General features: G+C 41.8%; 2 protein-coding genes across 3 annotated transcripts in view; both read right to left on the bottom strand.

Moving 5' to 3' along the window:
• Positions 1-7,130, bottom strand: part of smarca4b (SWI/SNF related BAF chromatin remodeling complex subunit ATPase 4b) — a 17,960-nt gene extending 10,830 nt beyond the window's left edge. For both annotated transcript variants that reach the window (XM_013915698.1, XM_005752224.2), the window contains exons 1-12: positions 6,921-7,130; positions 6,228-6,484; positions 5,328-5,460; positions 4,256-4,798; positions 3,957-4,055; positions 3,450-3,708; positions 2,339-2,465; positions 1,996-2,169; positions 1,727-1,900; positions 1,459-1,632; positions 1,298-1,345; positions 714-844 (exon numbers count right to left, since the gene is read on the bottom strand). In XM_013915698.1, the coding sequence (XP_013771152.1) occupies positions 714-844; positions 1,298-1,345; positions 1,459-1,632; positions 1,727-1,900; positions 1,996-2,169; positions 2,339-2,465; positions 3,450-3,708; positions 3,957-4,055; positions 4,256-4,798; positions 5,328-5,460; positions 6,228-6,443 (2,078 nt within the window). In that variant the 5' untranslated portion in view covers positions 6,444-6,484; positions 6,921-7,130. The remainder of the gene's footprint in view (positions 1-713; positions 845-1,297; positions 1,346-1,458; positions 1,633-1,726; positions 1,901-1,995; positions 2,170-2,338; positions 2,466-3,449; positions 3,709-3,956; positions 4,056-4,255; positions 4,799-5,327; positions 5,461-6,227; positions 6,485-6,920) is intronic.
• Positions 7,131-7,946: 816 nt separating this feature from the next.
• On the bottom strand, positions 7,947-18,429 carry atg4da (autophagy related 4D, cysteine peptidase a). Its single transcript, XM_005752221.1, has 11 exons — positions 18,088-18,429; positions 14,728-14,998; positions 14,537-14,620; positions 14,014-14,187; positions 12,955-13,306; positions 12,786-12,850; positions 11,237-11,388; positions 11,070-11,148; positions 10,333-10,409; positions 10,040-10,159; positions 7,947-9,273 (listed from the first exon to the last, which is right to left on the bottom strand). Exons 2-11 carry the CDS (start codon positions 14,945-14,947, stop codon positions 9,094-9,096), a joined length of 1,503 nt encoding a protein of 500 aa, XP_005752278.1. The 5' UTR covers positions 14,948-14,998; positions 18,088-18,429; the 3' UTR covers positions 7,947-9,093.

Here is an 18,429-nt window from a genome sequence, read left to right as displayed (position 1 = left end):
TAAGGCCAGTTTAGAACCACCAGTAAAACTAACGTGCATGTCTTTGGACTGTGGAAGAAGCCGGAGTACCCAGAAAGCACCAACAGGGAGAACATGCAAACTCTAGACAGGAAGGCTCCAGCCAGCGAATTCAAACACGGGACCTTCTTGCCACGAGATAACACACCGCTCTTCCACCCCTTAACTAAAAGTGTTTTCTGTGCTGTGTGTTTTGTCTGTCCTGGACATAGCTTTTCACCAGATTTTTTTGTCCTTTGGTGCATTAAAAATAAAAGTAATACGCATATCTATACTCCTCAAAAGCTGTAGATCACTGCACATGAACTGAAATCAGCTAACAAAAGAAAAGAACAAATGACAGGACAGTTTGATGTTTTTTTTCTATGAAAAGTGTGGAGTCAACTGAAGAACCTTTGTAATGTAACGACATAATTGCAAGTGTAATGTAATTACAGTTTTAATGAATTTGAAATGAATTACACCCAACAGGCTGTGTGATATCACCATACCCTCAAACATCAAAGAATGATCCCTCTATCCTTGATCCTGAATGTTTGTGTTAAGATCTACCTAAGAGACTGTGTTCAGTATAAGACGTGCAGAAAAATTAATAACCCGTAAACATCATCTCTCTGGGCAATTGCATTAAAACATTTATATGTCTTTTCTATAAACATTTGCACAAGTTCCTTCCTCTTTGCATCCAGACTCACCCAGGGTTCATCTCCAGCCAAGTTTCCAGCTGTCCAGCTTTGGGAGCGTCCACCCCTGTCAGGATATTCCCACTGTCCACGTGGATGACCTTCACCGGCAGGTCACTCATCTGACTCGTCTCATCTAGAGGCTGCAGGAGTAGAGAGGGTTTGTTTAAGACTTTAAATGCTGACAGAGATTCAGATGGTTAATCACTGGCGCTGCAGCTATTTGATCAAACAAACAAGTTCACAGTATCAAGCGAATTCCCAATTATTTGTAATTCAGTACAACACGTGCTCTATAAATATTTTTTACAGCGAAACCACTTTGCTTTCTTGTTGTGATAAAGTCCAGGTGTTTATCATTGTGCTCAGTCAAATAGCGGGTGATATTTTGCTTGTTTTCCGAGTAGCAAAAGGCTTTTGTTTGGTCTCCTGTTGCGGGTTACCATGTCATGTGATGTCAGCGCCGTTTGTGCCTGATGAGAATCGAGCTGAAGAAATGATTCCCCGCAGTGAACAGTGACTTAAAACTGCAGCTTCTACTCCTGTACCATGTCTTTATCTCTACAGTCTTCATTAAGGCTTCTGCATTTGCTCACCTCTCCATCAGGACCCATAGCAGGAGTCTGACCCTCTGCATTCTCCACCTGCAACATAAGGGAAAAATAAGTAATCAGGTTATACGCGACAGAACATAATCAGAAACAAAAATCTGTGTTACGCAGACTTTACAGTGGAGTGTCTGTGTTTGTCGGTGTACCTTCTTCTTTTTCTTTTTCTTTTTTTTCTTCTCCTTGAGGGCCTGTGCAGCTTTGTGGGCTCGGACCAGCTCTGTGAGGTTTGCAACGTACTCGTCGGTCTGCTGCAGCAGGTAGGCCAAGCGCTTATCCTTCTTCTGGTCGATGAGTTTGCGGTAGCCCTCCTCATCCTCAGCCTGGGTAAAAAATATGGTACAATGTGTAGGAGGGATTTGTGTACTGCTACGTTCGTGATGGGCATTAAGTGATATTATAGTTTCTTCTTTTTACCATGAGCCTCCTCATCCTCTCTTTCTCAATACGCTCATTCTCCTTCTTCTGCTCCCGCTCGGTGTTGGCGTGGTAGGTGGCCACAGCTTTGGTCAGTTTCTGGATTTTGCCTGTGATCGAACGGTGGTACTCCTTGAAGTCTTTGGCGTGCTGAAGGATGCTGTTGAGGTACTCCTTTGTTTAGATTGGATGAAGGACAGAAAGAGATTATCAGTGAGAAGCAAAACTTTAAAAAAATATCACAGTTAACCTCGAAGTTTGGGCTCAACCTGATGTTTTTGTCTACGTTTGCGTTCTTGTTCAATCTTCTGCTGTTTCTCCAGTTTCTCTGTGATGCGGGCTTCGCGGAGAGACTGTCGCTTGCTTCGCTTGTAGGCCTTGGCATCAAGGGCGGTCTCTAGAGCTGTGTCACGGCGCATACACACCACCACCTCCTGACGCAGCTTTTAGAGAAAGAGACACAATAGAAAACACACAGAAAATGTAAACTCACCAGCAGAACCATCCACACTGAAAACACACACACAAACCGTAATGGTCTCTGATTCACCATAACTGCCAACGATGCATTACTGTCAAGGTTCGAGGTGAGGATGTGACTGTAGTGCATACCTGTCTCTGGAAGTTAAGTAGTCGCAGGGCTTTGAGCTCTATGGTGGCTTTGGTTCGTAAATCACCAGCCAGAGAACCCGGTAGATTCTCTAGCTCAGCAATGCGATGGGTTATACGAGCTTGTAACCTGAAGAAGCAGGTACAACGAGTAGTTATATCCCAGAAAAAAAGGTTGTTTGTGCAGGAGCTGATGGTGAGAATTATGAAACATCAAAACCACAACTACCATAGTACACAGAAGAGAAAAGGTACTACTGAGATATTAACAGCCTTTAGTCTAGGTGTGTAGAAGTATGCTAACACTAACATTGTGCCATACAACTAAATAAGAACTAGAAAACCAAAGTTCCCTTCAGAGAGAGGGGTGCATTGAAACCAGGACAAAAACAAAATCACTTTGCAACTGTGTGAAGTGTTTGAGGTGTTGGAGTCGAGAACTTTGCCAGTGGAGTGGCGACATCTTTAAAAGATTTACAGATGACATGCTAGGTCCTTACTCCAATGAGCTGCCAATCATTTAAATAAAAGAACTGATGACATATTACACAACGCAGAGGCAACTTAGTGCAGGCACGAGTACTCGTGTATGGGCTTTGAACTTTAGCTTTAACTTTGGTGTGACTTATGCAAACAAGTTTGAAAGTCATGAGGTTTGTGATCACTGCCATCTGTTTGTCTCCTGGTCAGAAAGATTACATAGAAAGAGTCGAGCCGAATTTGTGGGAATTTGGTGGAAAGGCAAGTGGAAAAGGAAGAAATGATTCAATTCTGGTGTGGAAAAAAACAGCAAAACTGGGATTGATAGAAGATTTGCTTCCCAAATGTCGATGCAAAAAAATGATGTATTGTTTTGTACTTTTGATTTTTTTGTACTATATTATAAACATAAGATAGAAAATATACAAGAAAAAGCTTGTGGTAAATATTATATGCTTTAAAAGTTTTAACACAAAGTAAAGTTTGCCATCTCTAAATATATGTACTGATTATGGTGCAGTATAAATTAACACAACCCTTAAGAGTCAGATAACTAAAGCTCAATTTAGCTATTTTGTTCAACAGATAAATAAATGGGACAGAGGATAGCGCATCCCCCAAAAGACTTGATTACCTGTACTCCCTCTCCTGCAGTATCTCCACGGGGTCGAGGCCACAGGGTTTCTGAATGGGTGTAATGCGGTTCTGTTTGGCATGGTAAGGCATCATGGGAGTAGGCTGCGCAGGCTGGCCGGGAGACTGGGTCTGCGGGGGCATCACCGGGGAGGCAGCCGGCGGAACTGAAGGGGGAGCAGGAGATGGCCGGCCAGTGGGCTGAGGGGGGATGAGTTTTTGTGGAGCGTTGGAGGGGGCTGCTGCGTTCACCATGGGGCCTGGAGGAAAGTGTAGTGAGGAAAAGTAGAAAAAGTCAGGACGTCACTGTGGTCTACACAAAATGATGAATGCCTAAAGGAAAATTAGGAATTACAGCAGAAGTAACACTGCACGACAGCATAATTCAACTCTTCTATCAGCACTTAGTCAGCCGTTTTTACACTAACAGCCTAACTAGGTTTCAACAAAGATGCTCCTAGTGAAGAGACAGTCAGTTTCCACAAGGTCTTATACCAGCACCACGTACCTTCGGGCCATGACTTCGGAGGTCCATTAGTATTTTGACCCTGCATCCCAACTGGGGTTCCTGATGGGCCGGGGGGAGGCATATTTGGACCCATCATTCCTAAGAAATCAAAGAATGCAGATTGAATACGGATGATATCCATAACAAGGCCTTGTTCAAATTTTAGAAACAATACTGTGGGAGATTTATGAAACGGTGAGGAAGACTTAAAGTGGAGGTGTGAATTAGTCTTCTATGTATTCACCCTCAGGTTATAAGAAACAGTACTGCTATTTCAGACATTCCTCATGCTTGCTCACCGTGACCTCGGCTGTAGCCTGAGCCCATTGGCCCTGGCCCTGGTCCTGTTGGACCACCTCCTGGCCCTCCTCCAGCTCCGGGAGCCAGACTAGGCATGGGCTGCTGCATCCCTGGCATCGGCCTCTTTCCTTGGACAGCTATTTGAAGGTGGTCTGGGAGGGGCTGTCCCCGGGCTAGCATCTTATAAGCCATGATCTGGGCTCTAAGTTGGTGAAGCTGGTTCTGGTTAAAGGGAGTTGGACCACCAGGACCTCCAGGTCCCGCAGGGCCGCTGGTATCAAGGCCAGGACCAAGGCTAGGGACACTGGGGCCAAGACTGGGTCCAGGGCTTGGACCTGGTCCAGAACTGCCTGGAGGGACGGGTCGGTTATTAGGACCCAAAATGTGCTGATCTCCACTGGAGCCATCTAATGGTGTAGAGGCAGAGCCAGGACCACCAGAGGAAGAGGAGGAAGATGATGAGGGCATAAGGGGCCCAGAGGGGGGACCATTTGAAGGGATGGGACTTGAGTGATCAGAGCCACCTAATGGAGAGTGGTAGCCTGGAATACACAGAGAAAAAGGCAGGCAGGTAGAGAGAATCACTCTCTACGGGTCCTCAAAGGAAAATTTGATAATAATCTTACAGTCTTCAAGCCAAGCACAAAACACAAAACTTATCATCGTACCAAACCTGAGGCAAACTCTAACAAACAATAAATTATTGTCTAAATTTGATCAAATCCTGGATTATTATTATTATTGTTATGATTATTTCCAGGAGATTGTTAACTGTGATTCACCACGTTAAGCCTGTCTATATCCCATCCTTACAGCACAGAGCAGGCTGTCTTTGTCTGAGCCAGACTGAGCCATGACAGTTGTATATCATTCAGTATTTCAATAATGAAACAGTGAAACGGTTTTCATGGTTCATGTTACAGCTGGTGACAACAGAGACACTCCCCTCTGAGCCAGTCAGGACACATAGTCACACCACTGCCGTTAAGTCATGCTTAAAAGCCGTCACATGTCTTACGCAATGTAGGAATTAAGCAAATTGCTTAAGAATGGTTTAGGTAACATGCCTACCTTGTGAGTGTTGGTCTAGAGGACTGGGTGGGGGGCCCATACCACTGTGCCCGCCCTGTCTCACTGACAGTCCCTTCATCTGACTTAAACGGCTCTCCTCACTCAAGCTTTTCTCGTGCAAACCCTCCATGGGCTGTGGGAGGAATCAGACAGTGCTGAAGTTAAACACTATCAGTTTTGAACAAAAGTCGCCATTGCAGAGGATTTGCAGAAGTTTCACTGAGTTAAAAAGCAAATACCAAAGACAAAACTTAAGTAAGCAGAAGCATAGTTATATGAAAAAAAAAACATGTAGAGTAAGAGCAGTTAACCAATGTCAAGTCAAACATGTTCGATTTTTGGGTCAAATATGGAAGAGGAGCATTGATTGTTCACAGGCACAGGTGCTACTTAGTGCATATCAAGTTTTCAACTCTCAGTGAATAATAATGTTTAGAAAAAACACTGAAATAAATCACATACCCGTAGTTAGTGGAACAAATCAATGGTTTTCTTAGGTTAAATATTTCTGATACATTCTCCTTCAAGCTTAGCTAGTAGTTAATCATTTATTTAGTGAATAAATATTAGATAATATGTGTGTCTATTAACATTATACTGATATTTAGATCTAATAACTACAAAGAGCAAAATTAAGCATGATGAAAACATCAAATTTAAATGAAGATGGAAATCTGAAGATGAAAATGCTTGAAAGCTTTGCTGTACATGTGCATCATCTACACTTCATTCTTAAGCAAGTGAAATTAATGTTAAAATCCTTTCTGTTTAAGAGTCACTGTAAATCTGTAGCAATGAGGTTTAAAAAGTAATTGCTGACAAACTGCGGTTCCCTAAAGGACGGCAACACGAGCAGCTGCTGAGAGCGTCTCACTGGGACTGCTGCCTGAATGCCCTTACTTTGTGCAGAGGGTGCATGCTGTCCGGGCCATATCCAGAGGGCCCTGGCTGGGAGTGTCCAGAGGAGGGAGGACCAGGGCTGGGGCCCATCATACTGTGAGAGGAGCCTGGGGAGGGTCCGGGGCTGGGGCCAAGCATAGCCCCAGGAGAAGGACCCGGACCAGGGGAGGGACCAGGGCGAGGGGTGCCTCCCATGGGGGGATCAGGTGTTGACATGATCGCCTGGGATCTCCTGCTCCTGGATGAGCAGGAGGGACCTGAGAAGGAAGAGAAATGACAAATTTCAGTAAGAGGGCAATGAAATATGCACCAATTACTTAACTGAGAAGGAAGTAATAAGGTTTTGGTTTGGACAATTAAAAAATCATGGCAATAAAGTCTGCATATGACTTCAGCTGCATTTCTAATAAATGATGAGGGTGCACAGTCTTTGCGGGATAGGGGTGAATTTTTGTCCAGCCTATCAGATGTAGACTCTCTGCTCGCCAGCTGCGCTGCGCCAAATCACCCGTTGCGCGCATATGCAATTACAGCTGCCGGGTCTACCACTGAACTTGAGCTGAAGACGGGGAAATACAGTAAATTATGCACAAGAGCCCGTGCTGCTGAGAATCTTTTCACTCTGGCATGAAAGGGTGTCTCGTTAAATATAAAAATGGGGAATGGCGGACTGTGCTTGTGCGACAGACCTACCCGCATCAACAGGATTGGCAGTCCTGGGTGGATTTCTGCGCTCCCGAGCTGATATTTGCGGGTGATGAAGGAAGATGCAGCAGTTGTCGCAATTAGCCTACTCACCCTCTTTGTAATCTGCCTGCAAGCGTTGATTTCTTTCACCGACGTGGCTCGAGCGCCCCCCTCCACAGCTCCTATGACCGAATGTCTAGTCACGGCCGCACGGCAGCGCGCATGCGTGCGCAGAGACGGCAAACCTGTACTCGGCGTGCATCAACCCTGAATTCTTGTTTGAAAATCCAAAATAATCGTGGAATATTAAATGTCGAGATAACCTGTGGCTGGATTTCACCCACAACAGTGAAATCGTGAACGGTGGCTGTGAACACAGGTATTAGAATCACGCGACTTAATAACTGCAACCTTCAAAAGCAACACACTCAACCAAAATACACCGTTTTCTGCTGTGCACATTTGGCATTTTTAATTTTGAGAATTTATTGTGAGGTTTTGCACTTTTCATTCATTGCGTGCTTTCTTTTAAATATGCAGTGTTTGTCCCGTTTTTTTTAATTTAGTCTCGATTCTGTAAAGCACAAAATAAATAAATAAATAAAATAAATACATACTGCATGCTTGTTTTCCCCCACAATTTAAAATACAATAAGTGGTGTCATGGTGGCGGAATGATGTGGTGGATATTTATCATATATTATTTAAATGTCACAGCCTGCCTTGGTGTTGTTGAACTGATGATAAAGTCACTGTACTCATATCGCCTTCAAAGTCCAACATCTTTGAGATGTGGTGGAACAAGAGATTCAAAACCTACAAATCTGCATTAACTGTGTGATGCAATCATGTCAATATGGACAACAATCTCAGGAATGTTTCCAGCACCTTGTTGAGGGCTCCAACGTGGTATTAACAAGGTGTGAGTAATGAAATTATATGCCACATGTTACTTCAGCATCTGCTGCATAAACTTTACAACAAGCGTATTTGCTCTGACCCTGCTAACTACAGAACATTGAATTGATCATTTCCCATCGCTCTCGTTCCTTTGACAGCGTATATACCTGCAGTTCAAATCTACACACAAAACGCAGTAACATGTACTGTAATTCCAGTGTCTGAAGTTTAATCAGGACAATAAACTCAATAACAGTAGTAGTGCAACTTGCAGTAGTAGCTTTTACAGAAAAAGGGGACAAACAAAAACACAGAGACACTGCAGCAGAAGTCTGAAAATCAAGCAAACAACAAAATAAATAAAATAAAAAAAAGATCTCCATTCAGCTTCGGTTTGTCTCATTACCTTGGCTGTGCAAGGTAAAATCTAGAACACGTACATAAGTAAGAGCTGGGTGTTTTACTTTGCAAACATGTTTATATAATAGTATAGCGGGAATGATTTAAGCCACAGTTTGACAGGCAAAAATACAAAAGTCATCTCCAACTTTAGGCATTGTTTTTCTTTATACCTGACCTTTAGTTCTTTAAGCAGCAGGAACAATGTAACAGCAGATTTCTTGCAGATTTTCATATCCTTAATGAATAAAGAGTCAGAGCTGAAAGTGCATGGGCTTGAGACCACGAGGTCTAAAAATGAATTTACAGCTGTTCAAGACGCTCGTGGAAGAATCTGAAATTTCTCTGGGATGTGACACGGCATAATCCTTAACACAATTTAAAAGACAAATAAATTACACTAACAAAACACTCACTCGCACACAAAACACACATTCTTAAATCTGATAAATTAATTTAAAGAATAAAATTTTAAAAAAAATATTCAGCAGAGGGAATGTGATATAATACAAGTCATGAACAATATCAGGCAGACGAGTGAGCCAATTAAAGATGATGCAGACACCACTGAGGCTTTTTTTGACGTCGTCTGATAAAATGAACCAAGAACATTTCAAGTACTTGAAAACGTTTCTATCCATTTTGAAGTCACCTTCGTCAGGTAAAGCAGTGCTCCAGCCAGTAGTCACTAATGCCTGTTAGCTTATAACGCCACCCACACAGAGGTGATGACAGCAGCCGTGTTGACCAGTGAGGAAGACAAAGCACAAAAGAGTTGTGCCCGCCTTGCAGCTGCAGCATCGACAGAATCAAGTCTTTTAAAGGCAATCGAGTGTCCACTTCTGCCCCCTACAGATGGGAGAGCATCGTCCTCAGAGCTTTACAGGAAGACAAACTCTTCACTGCTTCTTCTGTTGTTGCTTCTGCCTAGTCTCCCTGGAGGCAGGATATGAGCTGGAGGTCCACTGTGATTGCTGCTGTGACCCTCAAGTCCATAATCCTGACTGTGGCCCTCCACAAAGGTGAAGACAGGATACTTCTCCTTCGACGATGACAGAGCCTGGAAGGACAACAAAGTCCAGTTAAAGCAGATCATCTTAAAAACAAAACAGAATATATCGCACGCAGAGAAAAAGAGGAAAAAAAAAAAATCAGTTTTTGACATTTTTCTTCTTCAAACTATCATAACGATATCTCCCAATTTATTATATTTAAATTTGTTTTGGGAAAATATTCCAATTTTGTTCTCCCACAATGGTAAATAATACTTCTAAAAATTAATGCATGAATTACTGAGAACACTTCAAGACTGGGCCAAGCTCTAGCAATGGTGAAAAATGTAATAATTTTAATGCAAAAGCCCAAACAAACCAATTACATCCTTGGCACATATATTATTTGAATGAAATATGAAGATCTACATACAGTACCTGCTTTGATTGTGTAGCACTCGCTTTCTACATTTGCTCTCGTATTCAACTGACTGTTAGGCATTACAAAGAAAAGCAGCCAATTCTCATGTTTTGACCTCAACTCAGAAAAAATAAAATCGGAAATCTTTGCTTGAAAAATTTGTGCAACTTGAGCTATTGAAATTGTATCTGTGCAGAAATGAAAACAGCAAGATGATTATTCAGCTTTCTGGAGCCGAAAGTGATGGCTTAATATTGCTTTTTTCCCCTCCAAACCAACTCAAACATATTTAACTGTCAGAAACAGGACAGATTTATCTCTACGAAAGGAAGAAAAAAAATGCTGCTCATTTCTAGTATGTTGTATAAATTAAATCAGAGCCACAAAAATGTGAGGAGGTTGTAAAAACTCACCTCACTGACAGCAGAACACAGAGACTCAAAGTCCTTCTTGTTCTTGGCGTAGAAACCGATGGTGCAGCTCGGATCCATGCGGTTGAAGGGCATCTTTTTAGGAGAGCTACAGTGGAACGACTGCAGAGTGGTAAAAGGAGACACGGGTCATACAATAAACAGATCAGAGCCAACTAAGCAGACGTGTTATCTTCAATGACCCGTGAATGAGTTTGAAGTCATATGATCTCAGGGAAAAAAAAAAAAAGGAGATAAAAGCCAGACAGAGAAGAGTAATGAAGAAGGCAGCAAACCTCCAGTGAGAAGTTAACTTGACTGACATCGACCACTGGCTGGCAGTAGTGAGGATCCAGATACAGCAGCTGCTCATCTGCCAGACAGAGAGGAATCCAAGTATAAAACAATAAATCAAATAGTTAAATGATGAATAGTCTCTCATACTTTTTATAATTCAGACAGCTTGTTCCTGCTGACCTTTGTAACAACTACCACAGAAGCCCAAAGCTGTAAGTTACAAACTCTACTTCCTTAACAAACCACCAAAACATATGTATAATATTATATTAGAAATTGATACAAAAGGCACAATTTATATTTTTAATTTCAGAGAGGCTTTGTGATGGTTCATACAGGAAGTTTCCATTTGTAGTGTGAAGATTTATTTGGGATGTGCTTTTTTGCCTTAATGGTTTTAAACCAGCATCAGGTAGCAGTTAAACATGTTAGCAATCAGCTTTTTAAAAGCACATTTTACTTATGCTTCTAGATATCCTAAGTTAAAGTCTAAGAGTAAAGTGTCGTGAAGAGTAATGCAGAGCGTGATAAGCAGAAGTAGCAGTTCCCCACCAAAGCAGCGCGTCATTATCCACACCTGAGAGAATGTGTGGCTCCTGCAAGAATAATACGGGTTGCAGGGGGCCTAACAGCAAAAAATGTCAGTTCTTCCCTAGCTGCCCTTGCTTCGGGTGGATTTATGCAAAAAGATAAAAATTTTAAAAAAGTTCCGGGTTTTTTTTTTGGCAATCCTCACCTTGGAAACCAATGAAATACAGCGAATGTTTTGGTTTGCCTCCGATTATTCCAATACAGCATTCCAGTTTCAGGAAGTTCTGAGAATGAACACAAATATTTTTAATATGAGTTTAGACACTTAAAATCCTTTAGGAAGTGGAGTCAGGCACTGGATGGTTGACAGACCTTGACACAATCGATGTAGGATGGATTGAGGGCCTCCCCTCCCAGCCGGACAGGGACCAGTATGATAACAGACTTCCAGTCCTGACTGGACGGATCGGAAGAAGTCTGATTCAGTGACCGATCACACAGATGCACCACATCTTCTTTGTACACTACAAGGCACAGAAACAGTGAGGGTTAAAACAGGCATGACGTAGAGAGCAGACACTTTATTAGGTACACCTAGTTAGTACTGGTTTAGACTCCCTTTTGCAATCAGAACTGTCTTAATTATTTCCGGCACAAATTGAACTAAGCACTGGAAACATTCAGAGATTTTGGTCCATACTGATGTGACAGCATCACAGAGTTGCTGCAGATTTGACAGCTGCACATCTGTAATGCAAATCTCCTGTTCCACCACATCCCAAAGGTGCTTGGTTCATGTGCAATTTAAGGCTACGTCCACACTAATGTGTTTTTGTTTGAAAACGCATCGTTTTCTCTCCGTTTTGGCCTCCCGTCCACACTGAGACGGCGTTTTCCCGTCTCGATGACGCATTTTAGTCATGTGGTGCAGTCATGTGACCAATTAAACAAAGATAGCGGAGTGCATTATATAGCAGTTGTTTTGATTGCTCTCAATTCTGACAGCCCTAAAAATGATTAATATCAGTTTGTACATGCTCCGGATAGCTTTTCTTCAAATTCTTTAATTCTCACTCGCTTTTGTGCATGCGCAGGACTGGAACGTAAGTGTTTTGGGTTGTTTCAATGTGGACGCACAACTCTGTGAAAACGACTGAAAACGCCAGTGGAGGCGGAGCGTTTTCAGACGAAAACGCAGTTTTCAAATCTATACGGCCTATCCGTAGCCTAAGGTATCAGTCGGTACTAAGAAACTATCCCCCACACCATTACACCACAACCTGACAGGATCGATTTTATGTTGTTTATGCTAGACTCTAACCCTAGGATCCAAATGATACAGGAAAAAAATAAGACTCATCAAGCCATTCTTCTGTTGTTTTGTTGAGCTTGTGTGACTTCTAGCCTCAATTTCCTGTTCTTAGCTGGTAGGAGTGGCCCTGGCATGATATTCTGCTGCTGTAGCTCATTACCTTCAACGTTCAAAGTGTTCTACATTCATAGAGGCTCTTCTAAATACTTAAATTGTAATGAGTGGTTATCTGAGTTTCTGTTGCCTTCCAATCAGTTTGAAGCAGTCGGGTCACTCTCCTCTGATTTCTGGTATCCACAAAGCATTTTTGGCCAAATAACTCCTGCTCACTGGATATTTTTCTTTACTTTGGATCGTTCTCTAAAACCCAGAGATGATTGTGTGGGGAAATCCCAATAGATCAGCTGGAATATTCAGACCGGCCCGCCTGGTGCAAACAACCATGCCACATTTTAAGTTTGTTAATCCCCAATTCTGATAAATGCTTTTAACTTTAGATGTACAAAAACACTGACCGGTGAGTGTATTTACACTCTTGGTGCAAAGCAAATATCAATCTGCTCTTTTCTCATTATTAAGCTAAACAAATATCTGCTCTATAAATCTCACCTGTACAATCCTGAGCCACATATACAGCCAGGTTTGTGACCACAGATGTTTTGTCCACTGCTTTCCTGAAAGGGACAAGAAAACAATTCCATAATTCTGGAAATGCTTAACAGCTGTGTAAATGATTTCAGAACACAGAAAAGCCTTGCTTGCAAAAACGAGCCATTACCGCAGTATGTGTGCCACTACAGAGGGGCCATACCAGTCACCAGCCTTCTTCCCCGAACCTTTGCCAATATCCACCAGCTGGTGAACGCCAAAAGGTGCTGGGGGCTGATCCCCAAACCAGGTAACAAGCCTGGAGTGGATGTGCTCTTGCCTGTCCTTTGTGGACTCGTAGACCCTTTTCTTCTGGCTGCATCTAGGTGCCTGACTGCTTGGCAGGGATTTCTCAGGGGTGCTGGAACCTCGTGGAGAGCCAAAGGAGGGTATTGGGACCCCTCCAGCCCGGGCTGGGGAACGTGGACGGAATACCTCAAAGTCCACATCAGTAAGCTGCTGAGACTCTGGCCAAACCCAGTCTAGAAAAACAGAAACAAAATTTATTTTTTTTATTTTTTTTCTTCAGACTTTAAACGATCAGAGGATGTTACAGACATGAGTATACACACAGAAAAAACAGTATAAAACTGTGTATAAAACAAAAGAACGGAGTTAGAGAAAGGATGGGTTGTCAGTTTTTGAGTCAACCATAGACTGTATATAAAAGATGGACATGGCTACCATGTGGGAACCTATAGGCGAGATCCCAAACCTGAGTGTTTTCTCCTTGCTATCATAGTGGTGGTTGATGTGACTGAGAAACCGAGGACACTGCTCACTCATCTGGAAATGACACCTTACTTTTTCTGTAACTGACCGAGGGGCGACGGGCGACGAACTGGGATAGTAAATTAAATGATAAATTAAATGAGAACCTTCACAGACATAAATTAAATGGTCTTTAACTAGCCAGTTCCAGAGTACAAAGTCAATGAATGACAAATGTCACACTGAGATTAGCACAGGTTATACCCTGGTGAATTCATAGCTTCCTGCACCCTCTACTCAGGTATCTCTCTTGGCTAAACCAGAAATGAGACACGGACCATCTTTAGCTTTGAGTTATATGTGAGGACACATCTTGGTCAGTGCCGCAACCTAATTTTTATGATATTTTATATTCTTAATGGATGAACACTTCTTATGTTTAAATGTAAAAATGTGTGTACCAGATGGAGAGTCCTACCTCTGGGCATCAAGTGAACCAGGAGCCCCTGTGCCAGCAGCATCTGCCCACTGCGCAGCATGCAGCCCCAACCACAGTCTGTTGTCCAGGTGGAGCCCTCCAGCTGAGGGAACTCTCTCCTATAGGTCAACCAGATCCTGGACACAAACGCTAGGCGGAACCGCTCCACCTCATCTGAGAGGGAGTGAAATAGAGAGGTGGAGCAAGAGACACACAAACACACACATATTTAGAGCTCTAGCACTTTGTTCAAGCATTAAGCTGTTTGTATTACTAATTTTAAATGATGAAAAAGCTCAGTTATGATACCTGCATATAATATTTTGGAAATAAAAGCGCAGGTTTTGTCTGTTTTAGTTCCTACTGCTCAGCTTTCTCATGTCAAATAAACATTTAAATAGGAAATGGTTAACCAGTGTGGTTAGCCACAGCACACATCACTGCAACACCTGGGGTCTATTCTTCTTTACGTTTCTCTAGAGAGGAAATAGTTTTAAGATGTATGAATACATTTAGCACTTACCTTCACTGTTAAGCAGATAGGAGTGACCCAGGACAGTCACAGGAGACACCTTGTTGAAGGAGGTTTTAGACTTAACAGTCCAGCCTGCAGACAGAGGCGCAAAAAAGATTCTCAAAGCAGAAATCTCAGTACTCCTCTATATAAACAAAAATCCAACACTCAGTCTTCATTACTTAAAACTGACTACAAACCATATTTGACATTATTCCACGCTGACATAAGTTTGGCCTTGAGTTTGTCCATCTCGTCAAGCTCCCCGGCGGCTTCTCTGCTGGCACCTTGAGTTTGTGGAGGCCTGACTCCGAAGCTGCCCTGCCGCTCCATGGGCTGCTGCTGCCTCCCCCTGTCCACCAGCTCATCTTGCATGACTCCCCCTACGTATTGTGCTGCACTCGGGGAAACTGAGTTCATGGCTCCGAGACCTCAGAGCTTACCTCTTGTGCTCCTCATTGCGACACGGAACTGATGAATGAACGAAAAAGAGGAACAACACAAGAATCTAGGTAAAAAATTAACTACTGATGCATCTTGTACTCAAAACGCTTTTACACTCATCCTGCCACTCATATACTTATTAACTCAAATATTTACTTGGATTTAAACTCATTTTAAAAGTGGCTTTTCTTCTTTGAATACACAGCACACAGTTACACTGGATTTTTCCTGGCTCTTAATTATCTGTGCTATCTTGTTTAACAGAAGTCTGAAATCTCCCTGTTATTTCTAGTTTATAAACACAAGTGGATTTTATGTTTCATCAAATTAAACTGTAGGTTTGAAAAGCCTCTTGAAATATTTCTCTCTCAGTGCTGAATGTTTTTCATCTTCTACATTGCCGTTGTCACATATATCCAGTTATCAACGGATAGACGTGACATTTGTCATCCATGTGATGGTAATAAGTAATAAGTTTCCATTCTGTAATCAGAATGCTAAATATACATTTACTGATGCTTTTTGCTTCTGGTCAAGTACCACCCACAGGTCTTGAAGTCTGGCGGTATAAGAATACTGATAATCCTCTGTAGTGCCTGGTGTATTTCCACTCAATAGTTTTGTTTATGCTGACATTCTGCCTTGATGTAAAGAGCAATTTGGAAAAAAAAAAAAAAAGTAAGATTCAGAGGCTCCATGAATCCTGTACTGATCACTTTCTATGGTATTTTCCTTTTATATATTGATTATTAGCCTGTAAATTTAGAGAAACTTTTCATTGTTTAGCAGATTCTAACTAAAGTACACATTTTCAGTTTCAACACTGCCTTCAGAGATGAGCACCTGTTTCTGGTTTGTATGCTCTAACATTTTTTTTCTCCTGAAACCTGGTTGTGTGTTTTCTGTTTGATGTAATAGGAGGATCAGCTGTGTTGGTGGTTGTGGGGAGTGTTGTCTTGTTTTCATGTTTCATGTTGCTAAAAACAAACAAACAAACTCAACCCAATTTCACTATTGTTAAAACGGAATTAGTAACAACAGAAGAGGCAGAGTTTGCACTTTGGCAGATAAATGACTAATTACATAAACCATTAGGGTAAAAGAAGAAGTCAAATTTTTAGCTGATGTATGCGGGTATGTAATTACAACAAATTTTATTTCCCCTGAAAACATCAAAGTCATTCATTAAATAATACTTCTTATAAGAAGGAGGATTGTTATCCATGGCTAATCACTTTCTAACATTCACACAATAAAACTGAAGTAGCACGTACAACTCTGGATTCAGTGCCCAAGAACACTTCCGCAGGTACTCAAACGGTGAAGGAACCTGCTGACTGACAGATGACCCACTGAGCCACCTGAGCCACAGTGACTAAGACAGAGAGCTGGAAACAAAAAGACCCATTCTATGTGCAACTTCCACATTTACTATAATTGCTGTATTCTTTTATGTAAATGTCACTGGTATTTGAATATCATTTTAATGTGTGCCCCTAGATATTTATATTTTTCTAAAAACTCTGTAAGGTCATTATTAATAACTACTGAGGAAGCTGTTTGCTTTTGCACCTTCTTAATCACATGTGCATTTGAAGCCTCCCTTGTGTATTTGTATCATCAGCTTGTATAACTGATTGAACTGTTGCCAGGATACTATTGCGAAAGAGATGTTTAATCTGAGTTGTCTGTCTGGTTAAGTAAAATAAAAACATGTTTGTTTATGCACAATTTTCTTTTTAGTCCTCTTGCATTATACAGTCTGTCAATGATCCACATTCATACTTTCTGCTGAAAACAATATGCTTGCGTTTGAGAGATCTGATAACAGCCTAAGGACCTGAGCAGTTCACAGGTTTCCTTGTTTCATTATGGATGTTGTGATATTATTCTGTTATTATATGTTACCTTATATATGTAATCAAAGTAGTTGAATTAGAATACTGCTGTAGATCATATTATACCCTTTAATATAGAGTGTGTGAGCTGTATGTAGTTTAGTTCTCGTTATACTTTTGAGTTAACAGAACATATTCACTTATTAGTTTATTAGATAAGTGTGCATCACTCTGTATCCTTGATCTGCTGTGAATGTGTTACATGCTTAATTGTTGAATCATGAAGAGAAGATTGTAAGCAGGAGACTCTGTGTCTAAGACAGGGGAGATAGACAGACCACATTCCACACCCCCACCTTACAGAAAGCAGAGAAACAACTGCCGAGGTCATAACTTAGGCGCTGTAACAGAGAAAGAATGTGATGTTTTGGCTTTTACGACTAGATGGGGGCCACTAGAGACTATAAAAAGCTGAGCGACCCGTCACCATTTTGAGACTTGCTGTGACCCTCTTCAGGCAGCTCCCCCCATCATGATGGTCCTTATGCTCTTAAGTGTTGAATTGTATGGAAATAAATGATTGTTGATTGAGCATAAATACACCGAGTATTGTCCTTCCTTCAGCCCAAAGATTCAAAGAATTGGGAGATTTCAACAATGTTTAACTCTAGAAAAAAACAAGAACAAAGTAAGATCTTTCGTTTTTTAACATCTGTAAGTCAGAATCAAGGGCAAACAGCACAAAGAAACATTAAAAAACCCCAAACTGTCAGAGTAAATCCGAGTAATCATCCACAGCTGCCCATTTCACAATTTGAAAAACACTTAAGGAAAGTACCAGAGACCTTTTTCACCCTGCCCTGAAACTGATGAGTAGCACTTTCGACAGGGAACAGAGAGTATTACGATGAGTACTAACTGATCCTGCTGATGGAAACGTTTCTATGGTAGAGAAGAAAAAAAACACTCATCATGTGATAACCATTTGACAACCGGTATGTCGGGCTTTTCAACGTCTGTAAAAGTCATCTGATGATGATGGTGGCTACCATTTTTCATCACCTGTAAGTCAACCGGTTTATTAACCATAATCTATTATAGAAACACTCTCATGACACGACCAGTGTCAGGGTATATGAACGGATTCTGACCAGCAGCCTCACTGTCAATTCCCATTTACTGCTCTGGTCACAAAGACTCACCAGCACTATAGCGCATACCTAATTTAAAAAGCGTCTTTCACCATTGTTAAAGAATCAAAGGCCAGCAACAACATACCTGATGTAAAGGTCGGTTAAGCAGGTCGGTACCCCGTAATAGAGCCACTCATTTCGGATATTTCCTCCCTCCTGGCGTACAGCGGCAGCCTGAGACTAGCTGGCTGAACACGCTAACTTCTGCAGCTAGCCCCGGCGTTAGCTCTCTAGCACTGAAGACGGAATCCCCGAAGAGCTTAATGCTTTTATAATAAAATACAGTTAATGTACGAATGGTAGACTTCCTCCCATTTAACACAGAAAGTCATTTATCTACACGGTTACGAAAATAAGCTACTACATAGCGTCTATGCTGCTCCGTGTGACAGCTCCTGACCGGACAACATTTACTTCCTGTTGTCCT

Source organism: Pundamilia nyererei, unplaced genomic scaffold, assembly GCF_000239375.1.
Source record: "Pundamilia nyererei isolate P.nyererei 1_Seehausen unplaced genomic scaffold, PunNye1.0 scaffold00349, whole genome shotgun sequence".
Taxonomy (NCBI): Eukaryota; Metazoa; Chordata; class Actinopteri; order Cichliformes; family Cichlidae; genus Pundamilia; species Pundamilia nyererei.
Note: the sequence above shows the minus strand (reverse complement) of the source record. Positions and strands in the feature narration are given on the sequence as shown.

Bases quoted from the DNA above. Each gene is read 5' to 3' on its own strand.
- atg4da (XM_005752221.1), bottom strand. From the start codon at position 14,947: ATGAACTCAGTTTCCCCGAGTGCAGCACAATACGTAGGGGGAGTCATG. The intron at 14,621-14,727 runs GTTTGTAGTCAG...CTCTGTCTGCAG, and splicing joins GTGGAATAATGTCAAATATG to GCTGGACTGTTAAGTCTAAA. The intron at 11,389-12,785 runs GTGAGATTTATA...TGTGCCTTGTAG, and splicing joins TGTGGCTCAGGATTGTACAG to TGTACAAAGAAGATGTGGTG.